The following is a 13,992-nucleotide window of genomic DNA, read 5'->3' on the forward strand; positions in this document are numbered from 1 at the left end:
TTGGTGTGATGTATCAAATCTCAAGTTAAATGTTTCAAAAACTAAAGAAATGTGTATTGATTTTAGGAAAGAGTCCTCAACGAGTGCGACCATTATTAAAGGGGACCAGATTCAGAGGGTAGAAGAGTATAAATACCTTGGAGTTGTTTTAGATCACAAACTGAGGTGGGATAAATGGACTGACGCTGTGAACAAAAAGGGCCAGCAAAGACTATATTTCCTTAGGAAGATGGTGTCTTTTAGTGTAAGCCCTCCATTGTTAAAGGTGTTTTATAACTCTTTTATTGAAAGTGTACTGACTTATTATTTGCTGGTTTGGGAATGCTACGGTGGAACAAAAAAGTATGTTCAGGAAAATTATAAGTACTGCAAGTAAATTACTTGGTATCCCTGTGATGGGTTTACAACAAATTTATCAGACTAGATGTCTTGGTAAAGCTATGAAAATTATATCTGATGATAGGCACCCACTGTATAATGAGTTTGAGCTCTTGCCTTCGGGTAGAAGATTCAGGATACCGGTGTTTCTTAAAAATAGAGGGAAAAAATCTTTTATAACACAGGCAGTGAAGTGCTTAAATGAAAGATAGGAAAGATTTTTTTTTATTTTTTATAATGAGCAGGTCTCATTCAGTAATTAGCACTTCTTGATTAATTGATGTTAAATTGTATTGTTTTTATTGTGAAATTTATGTTGTATTGTCGTTTGTGAGAACCGCATATTGAAACAAGACACTGAAACAAAATTTCCCCAAGGGGATAAATAAAGTTACTACTACTACTACTAAAAGCAGTTAACAAATCATCTGACAACATTAAATATGAAATGCCTGTATAATATGTTATTTTATAAATTTTTATGGCTTGTTTTATGGAGAGCTACAACTTAGCTCTCACAAATATTCCTTTATATTACACAAAAGTGCCATTAAAATGTCTACAAAATGTATAAAGTTGATCAGGTAAAAAAAAAAAGGTTCACATGCAGTCGTGTTAAAACAAATAGCAGTGTGCTAATAAAAGTGAATAAAGTGCTCTTTAAAAAAAACTAAAACTTTTATTTCCATATTTAAAATGTAGTGGAAATATTACACATGCAATTCAAAATCAAAGCATTAACAAATGTTATCAAATCTGCATTATTTTTTGACAGGAAGTAAGGAATATTAATCTGTTCAAAAAAACTGTGTTGACATTTTCTCTTCAAACTCAAAAACTGATGGATTTTTTTTTTAAAGATTTAACTTCAATTTAAATTACTGAACTAAGATTTAGTTGCATAACCATTGTTTTGATAACTGCTGTGCATCTACATTGCATTGAGTCAACCAACTTCTGACAGCCAGAAACAGGTAGGCCTACTTCAGCTCAGGACGAACAAACTTCCACAGTTCCTGTGAATTTTTGGGTTTTTCTTCAGAAACTACGTTTTTAATGTCATCCCACAAGTTTTCAATGGAGTTGGGGTAAAGGAATTGAGTTGGCCACTCCATTACCTCAATCCCTTTACTCCATTTCTCTTTGGGCTGATCAGTGTTTCTTTGCTAATTTTAATTGATTCTGCGGTTTTTTAAACAATGGTGCTTTACAGAGTCTTCTTGCTGATAGCTTCAATCAAACATCTTCTGACTGTACACTTACAGGTAATTTTAGATCATCTTTGATCTTTCTGGAGGTGATGATTGGCTGAAACTTTGCCATTCTGACTATTCTTTCATACGCTTTAACAGTAGCTGCTTATTTTCTTTCATGTTTCAATTTTTGTTGTAATTTTAAAGCATTCTAGCTGAGCATCCTATAATCGCTGCACTTCTTTATTCGTTTTCCCTTCTCCACTCAACTTTTTAATCCTAAAAAGTTTCAATGTTTGAAACAGCCCGTTTTACTTAGCAATTCAGAAGGAAATATATTTGTGACCCTCAAAATCATCACAATTAAAGGAACCAAAGACTTAAACTACTTCAGTCTGTGTGCATTGAATTTATTTAATACACGAGTTTCACAATTTGAGATGAATTACTGACATAAATGAACTTTTCCATGACATTCTAATTGATTGAGATGCACCTGTACTAGCAAAAGCCAAAAATACATTGTATGGGTCAAAATTATTGCTTTTTCTTTTATGCCAAAAATCATTAGGATATTAAGTAAAGATTATGTTGCATGGAGATATTTTGAAAATTTTCTACTGTAAATATATTCAAACTTAATTTTTGATTAGTAATATGCATTGCTAAAAACTTCATTTGGACAACTTTAAAGGCGATTTTCTCAATATTTTGATTTTTTGGCACCCTCGGATTCCCGATTTTCAAATAGTTGTATTTCGGCCAAATATTGTCCTATCCTAACAAACCATACATCAATGGAAAGCCTTTTTTTTAACAAATACAGAGTTCTGGCATGAAACTCTAGATGGCGCAGTCTGATAGGTTGAACTCAATCTGACCTAATAACATCATTATCACATGGCACAGCTGATTGGTTCTCTTCTGTATCGGTAGCCAATGAGCTCGCTGCCCAACTTTCAAATATATGACTAGTGATTGCTGTAGCAGTTGCAGCTTGCTTCAGAAATCCTCCACCTTACCCAGCTCCACCTGTATAGATCTGCTACGAGGTGATTCATGTATGCTATATGGGGGCAAACATTGGAATTCCAAAACAGCTATGGTGTGACTAAGCCTCGTTTATTGAAATCATGTGACTGTGTATGCACTTTGAATCACTGCTTCGAAACAAATGATTGATAGTTTTCAAAGCTTCACGAAGCTGTGTTTCAAAAGTGCGCATCACTGTGTAGTCGTTTTAAAAAAAAATCCTCCTCTATTCCTATTCCTTTTAGATCATTTGGCTATGTACACAGTTGTCGACAGGTAAAAATTTGTTTTTAACATGTCGTATCTTCGCAAAGTTCATCTACCATGCTCTCAGCTTCTGGTTTCCCATATATGGAGTGAACTGCAAAGGGATAGTTCATCCAAAAATGAAAATTCTGTCATTTACTCACCCCAAATTTCTTCTGGGAAAAATTTTTTGAAAAAATACTATGGAAGTCATTGGTTACCATCAACTATCTGGTTACCCAGATTCTTCATAACATCTTTTTGTGTTCAATAGAACAAAGAGCTTCAGGGTGAGGAAATTAATGACAGAAAGCACCTCAAAACTCTTGAGGTGTCACTCTTTTTAATGAGAAAAATATCAGAGTTCAACTTAAATATAAGCTCCTTTGGTAAGAATCGAAAAAAATGGCAAATTAATATGGGACGTAACCAGAATAGCCTAATACAGCTAAACAGACAAAACACAATTCATTCAAATATCCACTGATAATCAGAAAGTTTTTATTTGAAACGGAAAAGGTAAAGAGAGGCAGCCCTACAAACACAATGTGAGGATTCACGATTCATGTGACGTAGTTAATCCACAAATGTTTTCAATTTTTTTCACTCTGATAATCCTTTTTCTTGTAGTGTATCTGAGCGTGATCGAACATCTCTCACCCGAAAATACACAATCAAAATGAAACATGCAACCCTGAACACAAACAAGTGCGTGCAAAACCCTCCGCTTAGTCCACATACAGTTTAAGGTGAAAAATAAACATATTTACACAAAAATATCATAATTTCTTAGATATCCCTTATTTAATACAAAGAAATTTCAAATAAACTATGCAGAGGTCTAAATGCATGCTTCTGTGTGGATGGAGGACTTGTGGATAATAGTTTCTTTTTTATGAAGGGAGAAATATATATCAAACTAAGAATCACTTCCAAGTAATCATTAAACCCTTTATTAACAAGTGCAAACTGAAATTAATGAAGCTGTTTGCAACTATTCACACACAAATACACTAAGGAAACCAGTCCTGTGTGCATTAGCGCTGATGATGCCCACTTGATGCATCTCACCATTTGAGTCTCGGTATATGGAAAAGCTCTACAAATTTCAAAATTCAAAATCTATTAAAGATAAACCCAAGTTATATGTCTATTGAAAAACAAGCTGTTTCCAAAGCATAATACAACATGTGTAACTGGCTGGCAAATGTAGAAATTCAACTGTAATATGCTGACTTAGAAATAGCACTAACACAGATGCCCCCTTCCAAATCCAATAGATCAAAGCTTACAGTCTCTATTTGAGGGATGTATAATAACAGGAAGAGAGAACACAACTGCGCTGGGTCCCAAAGCTTCAAGTGACATTATGCCAAACGCTCAATTTGGCTCCCATTGGACAACGTAGCAATGACATCACCATCTTCTCCTCTCTATGCTCGCAGCCAACCAGAGGAGTTGGAGGTGGCATCAGGAGGGCGGTGGACCGGGCATCTCAGTGGTGTGGGGACACGATTGGACGATAGTTATTGCCGGGACCCTGGTATCTTTCTCTGGCGTGTTTCTCACAGTACATTTTGTCCTCCACCCAGAAGTGGCCACGCATCTTTAGGTTGAGCCCGCATTCTGTACAGGTGTAGCACTCTGGGTGACGGAAGCGATCGTCTGTGATCCTCACGGCCTGAGTGCTGAAAGAGGAAGGAGAAATAGAACGGTTTAAGTCACTGAACACAACAGCTCGGTTTCAAAACCTAATGAGCTCCTTTATCTTCTAAATGCTGGAATACACTACAGAACTTTTGCCTAGATTTTTGCCCTGACTCACAGTCCGGAGGAGTCAACACTAGGTGCCCAAAGTCAGAGCCAGTCTACATACTTTAGGCCATCGGAGTTGTCATATTTCACAGAAAATCATGAGTTCTACAGACTTTGATTCCATCCAGCTGGAGGACATCAAACGTTTTTGATATTTTAAGAATATTTGAGAACACATTGTTTTTATTTGTCATGTATCTTCTAGCAACAGAGTGCATGTTTCTGTTTAAGTTGTGTTGTTGTGTTCGGGAACAACTTGAAAGCCTAGTGTAAGGTTTATTCTAGTCTTGTGTTGCCAGACCTTCAGACTGACGGCAGAAGGTCTGGGAACCATGGCACTTTGAATGGCCAAGGACCGCCCAAGAGGGCATATGACTGACAGGTAAAGCAACCAATTGTGCCGCGTCATGTTTAGGGGCGTGGAAATGTCCCCACAATAACAGACCGTTGTGTTAAACTCTTGGACATATTTTAAAGAGTCTATGCCGCAAACTTGACATATTTCACACACTTTTGAAAATCCAGCGTTTAGTTGATCCTGATGAGCGCTCATTGTCACAGCTGGAAACACGATGGCTTTCTTCTTCCATGAGGGGGTTCGGCATCACAGCATATTTGTTTCCAGACAGAACGTTAAAGAACGCGACACACACGTCTCCCGGAAACCCGGTATAATTCAACCAATCCGAAGACGACTTTGAAACTCAGGAAGCGTTTCCAATTTTGCGTCCTATACGCATCAGACTTTCAGCCAATGGTCCGTGGGCGGGACGTCTGAGGCTGAGATGAAGTTTAGTGTATGATTCCCATTTTTTCTCTGTAACCAAGTCGACAAGTACGGTATATGATGCCTAACATTTTCAAATCTGTGCAGGTATTGTAGTGTACTTCATCCTGAAGGCAGAATCTTAACTATAACAGAGTCTACAGTGACTGATTTGGAAATCTCTATACAAGCACCAACTTTATATGCTACACAAATAGCGCTCGACACGTGATGCATGGAAGAGCTGGTGTACAATTGATTCCAATTAAGACTAATGTTAGCATGCTGCTAAGCTAATTACTGACTATTGTCAACAGGTTCTCCTAAAGCCCAAAGTATACTCTTCCTTTTTTATATAGTGTGCGCAAACACAGCGCTCAACACATGAACCCATGTTAAGTGGCTTATGAGCAAGTGGGAAGGAAGCTAATGAAAATAAGGGTAGTAGCTGCTAAAACATGATCATATTTTTAAGATTGTCATAATGAAAATATAATTGTTGATGGAAACAGAGAGGGATTTTGTGATGTTTTGTGTTTAACTGATGGCTTTATGTCCTTTTATTAGGTATAATTATATTTTTATGTTGTTTTTCCCCCACTCATCACAACACATTCTGGAATTGCCTTCTGGGCAGATGCTAAATTAGTATCTAAAACTATGAAATAGCTCAGTGTAGTGACTAAACATAATCATAGTTAAACTTTATGATTTAAATGGGGATGATTGTACTGAGAATAACTTTTATCTTTTCTTCGACTGAATACTGTTTCCGTGCTGTTTTGATGTATTTTAAAGAGTTGGCAGTCAAAATTAAAACTGCTGGATGATAGATATTCTTCATTCTTTATGACAAACAAGATAATGTGAATTACAGAATGGTACAATGTTTGAAAAAAGTATAAATTGCTTATAATTACTTTTAAATAGGCTACTCTTTTACTCTTACTCAAGTAGTTTTTTGGACAAGTACTTTTACTCTACTCACACTACATTTTTTGGAAGGTAATGGTACTTTTACTTGAGTATATTTTTTCAGTACTCTTTTCACCACTGGTCATTTGTTACAAAATGCTGTTCTTTTAAACTTTCTATTCATCAAAAGAACCCTGAAAAAATGATTTCCACAAAAATACGAAGCAGCACACCTTTGATAATAATCTGAAATGTTTCTTGAGCAGCAAATCAGCATATTAGAAATATTTCTGAAGGATCATGTGACACTGAAGACTGGAGTAACGATGCTGAAAATTCAGCTTTGAATCACAGGAATAAATTACATTTTAAAATATATTCAAATTTAAACAATTATTTAAAATTGTAATAACATTTCACAATATTACTGTTTTACTGTATTTTTGATCAAAGAAATGCAGCCTTGGTGAGAATAAGATACTTTTTTTTTTAATTAAAAACTTACTGACCCCAAACTTCTGAACAGTAATGCACATAGGATTTGTTGACACAGGATTTGTTCATACGATTCTTGATACGAGTGGTCCCCTAGCTCAAAGCCTGCTCTTGTAACGTTTAATAAACAAAGAAAGACTCTTACTGCACATCAGTGGATGTATAACATAAATGGGCCACGTTTGATTGCACTGCATGACATATTAAATGTAGAGCAGGGTGAGGTGAAGCTTTTTCTTCTTGAGTGAGCGCACTTGTTTAGGACTGACAAACAAACCAACCAACAATATTATTTTATTCTGAATTGAAGGCGTCAGCTATTGCTGCTCTGGATTGTTCTGACCCAATTTAACTGCTGGTCATGAGGAATGCAGATCCTTTTTTTGCCGCAGTGGCCTTGTGATAGTTTGCTGGTGCAGTTTGTTGTCAAAACAAATGCTATCAGGATTTCTGCTGTGTACAAAGGCCATGACATGGGCTGAGAAATGATTAACCAATAGCCAAAACTATCAAACAGAACTCTCGACCTGACAAGAAGTGATTGCTTATTACTGCAACATGAAACAGAGGTGGAAAATGACACCATCAGAGATTGAGGGTTTTACTGAGTTTCTGGGTGTGGTTGTCACCAGAAACTCACATGACAGCAAGCATGTCATAGCTGACATGACTGTTTGAGTGTGTGCAGGACAAAAAGTGCATTCCTGTAACGTGTCCAAGATAGAAAATGAAAAGTACGAAGCATTTGGAATAGCCATTACTGGAAAAAAAAGAAGCATTTAAGACACTATAAATCTCCAAATAAATGGCATGTTCACTATCTGCATGCAGACTGTTAAATGAGACATGCTTCAAATTGAAACCAGACAGCGAGTTTGAGTTTCCCCTGAAAACTCTCCCAGCACCTCTCAGTTCCCCCACAGGGTTGTCACCTCAATTCACAGGACCTAAAACAAAATTTTTATGGGTGCACAGCCTCCACTGATACCAAAGAGTAGGTTATACCATAGAGGAGCAAAGTGGGCCCCTTCTCAAAGGATCCGGTTGTTCCCCTCCTGCTGCAGTGGAGATGCATGTTTATCGGAATACTGTAAATGTACAGATTATTGTGGCTAAGACGATATAAAGTATCAAAACATGCTTTAAAAAAAAAGAACTTTCCATCCATCTTTAACCCCCCACAGCTGAGCTATGATTACAAACATGCTAAAAAGGCTTCAGATGGAGCAGGGAAAACAGTCGACACAGCATCATTACATTACAGCACTGAGAACAGAGCGCAGCGCTAGGCTCACATTACAATATTTCTTCTCCCCCTGCAAACTAGCCTGTCATTGCTTTGTAAGTTCGAGGAAGATGCCGGAGTAGTTTGGACTTACCTCAAGGGCAAACAAAGATAAATTCCTATCCAACTAGTTCAACTCTTGTTGGAACAAGAACACAGCCTACGGTGACAACTGCACACACACACACACATCCAAATCTACAGCAAACACACACACACCCTCTTTGTCGAGTCTTGACGAGACATAAGAAAGTTGAGAGTTTCTGTCTGAAAGGTGTGAGTTCAGGCTGCCTCGTATTGGTTGAGAGTAGAAAAGGGGTGTGTCTACTCGTTTTTGACATTTTCTTATTGGTTGAGCAAAACGGAGGTGGGATCATGGGTGTGCAGAAGAGGGAGAAGGTTGCAGAAATTAGGGGCAGAAATGATATAATCCTTTTTCTAGAAAGCAAGACAAAGTGGAAAAGAAAAGTGAAAAAAAGCATTGTTGGGACACCAGCCATGTTGTGACTCATTTAGACATCTGACATAAAGAGCCAAAATAAATCTGTTCTGAGAAGTGTTCAAAGAACAGAATCAAAATGACATCACACTGCAGAATCTCACAGTTGTACAGAAATGTTCATGTAAAAATCTATCAGCGGAAGCTAAAAATAAACTGCAGGGCTGTTACTTGAAATGCACTAATTTAGTGCTACTAATGATTTAAAAATGCAACAAAAAACAAGCAATTAATCATGTCACCAGACTTAACTTTCTTATGTCTGTCTGTTCTCTAAAGTCACTTTTTGTAATGTCTATTCAACTATTTACTCGTCTGCAACAATAAAGTAAAATCAAATGTCAAATAACAGAAATTATTTCCATTTTGGCGCTTTCCTTAAAATAATAAATACTGTATGTCATTTGTTAGCATATGCAAATTAATTTATTAGACATTTATTTAGATTGTCAATTGATTAAAAAAAGTTAGTTCTTCTGAGTGATCTGACAGCAGAAGCAGCTTCTGCTCAATGCAAATATGTGTATATATATATAAGTACCTGCGTCTAGGTGAAATGGGCACCTCTCGTTCGATGGGGCTGTGTGGGGAGTATCGTCCAGGTGGAGTTGGAGTCCGACTGGACACGGAATTACTGCGGAAATCCACGGAAGAGATCTCCTACAGAACACACAAAACACAGCACATCAGTTTCAGAGTGTCAGAATAATGCAGTCTGCAGTGTCAGCCGTATCAAACCTTAAAGGGTTAGTTCACCCAAAAATGAAAATTAGGCTGTGTTTTACTCACCCCCGAGGCATCCTAGCAGTATATGACTTTCTTCTTTCAGACAAATCCAGTCGGAGTTATATTAAAAACTGTCTTTGATCTTTCAAGCCGTTTAATAAAGCCGACCTCATACGTCATTCCCCCAGAACTGCTTCTGTTTACAACAGTGAGCGCAAGTGATTATTACGTTTTGAATATGGATATTTTTCTTAGAAAAACGCATCGATTCGCTACAGAAGGCCTTTGTTCATCCCACGGAGCCGTGTGAGGCACTTTTTTTTATGGATGGGCAATTTTTATTTAAGTTCTTTTGGACTGAAGCAATGCAACACCCGCTGAGTGGCATTAAACAACTTGAAAGATCAAAGACAATTTTTAATATAACTCCGACTGGATTCGTCTGAAAGAAGAAAGTCATATACACTTAGGATGCCTTGGGGGTGAGTAAAACGCAGCCTAATTTTAATTTTTGGGTGAACTAACCCTTTAATGTGTGTGTGTGTGTGTGTGTGTGTGCTCAACAGATGTTTGAAAAATCCCAGGATCTTCCCACTGTCTCATACCCCATGCTGAGGCACCTGCAGCTGCTTAGAGATGTTTGGGGTTGAGCAACTTTGTGTATGTGTGCGAGCACAGTCCAAAGGCCAGAAAAGCAGCCACCCTTGGATTTTTATTTTTTTTAATAATTAAAAAAAAATCCTAATATTTATATCTATATGAGAACATTGAAACTCATGTCAGAACAGAGTGATAGTTTGAACATCAGGAATTGTCATTTAAAGTCGTGATGAAACAGAAGTAGCGGCTGATCTTTTCTTCTGTATTGTGACGTACATCCGAGAGAAACAGATTACTGAAAAACAATTTAGGGTGGGGACTTGGTTTTATCCGTTGGTTGTTGATTGGATTAAGGCAGATGAGTCTGTAAGGAAGGGGCAGGGTTTAAGTGGAATAAATGATTGGAGAAGTCTGGCATACGTCACCAGAGAGAAGTCTAATTTCAGTGGAAAATTATGAAATGTTGATGACCAAATTTTCCAGAATACAAGTAGCATTTTTATCATCTGAAATGTGCTTGACTTATATAATGCAATTAACATCAAGCATGCAAATCATGCGCAAAGCTCACATATTTGGATTTGTGCCGAATGAGAGAGGTACATGAGCCCAAGTTTATTTGCATAGCACATTTCACATAAGCCAGTAGTTTCAGCTTCACTTTAATTAAATGTTAAGGCTTGGCATTTATAATTAATGTTATTTATAATGAACGGCACTAATTTCTTGTGTATAGGATTTCCTGTATAGGATTTGTTGTGGAGTGAGGAGAACTACAATATATGCTTATGGCATTTGTAATGTTTTTAAATGCTTAGTTTTAATTTATCGGTATTTCACATTATTTCTGAACTTAAACTGTGACTGATACACCAGTGCAACGTGACCAGACTTGAAAATACAGTAAATATTATAAGATTAAAAAAAAAACACATGAAAATGTTCACAATAAAATCAATAACATTTAACAAAAATAGGTGAATTTTCATGTCATGTTGACATTAAAATCTGCTATTAACAAATCAGTATTTAATCATTTAATTTTAAATCTATAATATTCAATATCTACAATATTAATAACATTAATATTTTCCCTTCAATACCAAATACCAATTCCAAACAGAATACTAAAAGTCCACACCATGAATCACACTACACCAAAATCCACAATGTTTGATGATGATATTCCTATTCCAGGACAAAAAAGTGCTCCTGATTGGAAAATAAGCAGATGCCACACATATGAAAAGCAACATTTTACTTGTACAGAATGTTCTGGAAATAGCTGCATTAGCGGATAAGAAAAAATAAATGTATACAAGGGTCAAAAAGGACAGAAATGCATTCAGATCTTTGTAGACTTTGTACAGACAAATTCCTCAGAGTTCCCTTTTGTAACATGATTTGATAAACTCTGGAGAACTTCTAAATTACTTCCAAAAATAATAAATGTGGGCACAGAACAAAGACAGGGAGACAAAGACAACAAAACAGACAGGGGGAGACAGTGATTGTCAGATGCTTAGACACTGAGACACACTCCCAACACCTTAAAGCTCTCCTCATACATCAGTACAAATCGATGAAAAACTATTCCTAATTCTGACTAAAGCTGGAAGTATGCAGATCTGTCTTCATCTCAGCTGCTCTGAGTGTCCAGATTATCTCTGACTGTGATCTCAGCAGGAATCTTGGCCACAGAGACTCTGAATACACTCGATTTCACATTCATTCTACATTTACATGAGGAGCAGCTGTGCGGAGAGTGTTTCGTGCCGGTCTTGGGAGTTCCTGATGGCCATGCATATCTACAGGAAGTCTGGAACTGTTGGGAAAGAGATGAGTGATGGAGAAGGCATGCTAACAGATGTTTGGCCCTATTGCTGATGGATGTCGTCCTGGGCAGCTCTTCTGACACCAGCTGAACTAAATAGAGGAGTCTGTCCTCTGGCCAGCTTCAAATGACAACTTCCACCTGGGGCTTTTTGGCTCCAATCAATCAAATTTCACAAAAAAAGTGCAGCCAAGAGCATGTCCGCCCGCTTGAAGCAATTATCAGCTGCTGTGACGACCAGTTTCAGTGCTGGAAAATTTTGAGATGCCTCGGCCAGCTATTTGCCGCTGGCTCTGATGTCTCTATAGCGGTTAAACAGGGGATATAATTCAAACAATCTTTATTAAATATGGCTACACGAAATAAGAGAAACAAGGAACATTCTTGATGTTGTTGTTTGGGTGAATGTATCTTTAAATTTGTTTCTTTTAATTTGTGCAGCGATTATTAAGCAAAGTTTGTTTGTTTTTACAACCTGGACATTTTAGGGGAAAAAAATCTGTACTATAAAAAAAACATCAGGTTTTCATATACAGTCATGTGAAAAAGTTAGGACACCCTATTGAATTCCATAGTTTTCTGTATCAGGGCACACAAAAAAAATCTAGTCGTTGGCAGGTCTTAAATTTAGGAAAATAAAACCTCAGATGAACAACAACAACAACACATGACATATTGCACCGTGCCATTGTTTATTTAACAAAAACAAACCCAAGATGGAAAAGCCATGTGTGACAAAGTTAGGACACCCATACTGTTAACATATGACTTAAGAGATCAAATACCTTTGATTTACTGATCATCAGCAAGTGTGAGCAAACTAACGGTCAGGCACTGTTAATCATTAATTAACAGATCATCGGCAAGTGTGAGCAGCTCTATAAAAGCAGAAGTTTTGGCAGTTTGCTGGTCTGGAGCCTTCAGGTGTGTGTTAACACAATGCCAAGAAGGAAAGATATCAGCAATGATCAAGCAATTGTTTCTGCCATCAATCTGAGAAGAGTAAAATGGCCATTTCCAAACAATTTGAAGTCCATCATTCTACAGTGAGGAAGTTTATTCGCAAGTGGAAGACAAACAGACACCAATCCTCCCAGAAGTGGGTGTCCCAGGAAATTCACCCCAAGAACAGACCGTGTAATGCTCAGAGAAATGGCAGACAACCCAATAATTTCACCGCAGACTCTACAGGCCTCAGTTAACATGTTAAATGATAAAGTTCATGACAGTTCAATTAGAAAAATATGGGACAAGTGTATGGCATATTTGGAAGGCTTGCCATAAGAAAGCCTCTTCTCTCTAAAGAAACATGGCAGCACGGTTTAGGTTTGCAAAGTTGCTTCTGAACAAACCATAAGACTTCTAGAACAATGTCCTTTGAACAGATGAGACCAAAGTGAAGATGTTTGGCCATAATGCACAGTGCCATGTTTAGTGAAAACCTAAAGGGCATATCAGCACACACACCTCATGCCAAAAGTCAAGCATGCTGGTGGAGGGCTGATGATTTTGGGCTTGTCTTGTAGCCACAGGACCTGGGCACCTCACAGTCATTGAATCAACCATGAACTCCATCCGTCCGACAGCTAAAGTTGGGCCAAAATTGGGTCATGCAACAGGACAATGATCCCAAGCACACCAGCAAATCTACAACAGAACGGCTGAAAAGAAAAGAATCAAGGGGTTGCAGCAGTCCAGTCAAAGTCCAGACCTCATCCTGACTGAAATGCTGGGGAAAGCTGTGCACAAACAAATGCCCACAAACCTCAATAAACCTGAGCAACGTTGTAAAGAATAGTGAGCCAAAATTCCTCCAGAACGATGTGAGAGACTGAAAGTCATACAGAAAATGATTACTTCAAGTTATTGCTGCTAAAAGTGGATCTACAGGCAGTTGAATCATAGGGTGTCCTAACTTTGTCACACATGGCTTTTCCATCTTGGCTTTATTTTTAAATAAATAATGACACAGTGTGATATGTCATGTGATGTTGTTCATCTGAGGGTTTTTTTATTTTTTATTTTAAGACCGGCCAAGGACCAGATCATTTTTTATGATGCCCTGATACAGAAAACCATGGAATTCAATGTCTTAACTTTTTCACATGACTGTATATTTATATATAATTTAACCATGGAAAAAAATTGATGGGCAACTGTATGTGATGAGCCCTTTCTGATTATAGGTTAATAAATAATACGCTTAGT

At 37.4% G+C, this 13,992-nt stretch overlaps 1 protein-coding gene across 1 annotated transcript in view; it reads right to left on the bottom strand.

Moving 5' to 3' along the window:
• Positions 1-4,344: 4,344 nt before the first annotated feature.
• LOC107548241 (PDZ and LIM domain protein 2-like) overlaps positions 4,345-13,992 on the bottom strand; it is an 80,785-nt gene continuing 71,137 nt past the window's right edge. Inside the window, exons 7-8 of the mRNA XM_016228874.1 lie at positions 9,166-9,284; positions 4,345-4,537 (exon numbers count right to left, since the gene is read on the bottom strand). Of these exons, the coding sequence (XP_016084360.1) occupies positions 4,345-4,537; positions 9,166-9,284 (312 nt within the window). The remainder of the gene's footprint in view (positions 4,538-9,165; positions 9,285-13,992) is intronic.

This window comes from Sinocyclocheilus grahami, unplaced genomic scaffold, assembly GCF_001515645.1.
Source record: "Sinocyclocheilus grahami isolate Dianchi unplaced genomic scaffold, SAMN03320097.WGS_v1.1 scaffold345.1, whole genome shotgun sequence".
NCBI classification, from domain to species: Eukaryota; Metazoa; Chordata; class Actinopteri; order Cypriniformes; family Cyprinidae; genus Sinocyclocheilus; species Sinocyclocheilus grahami.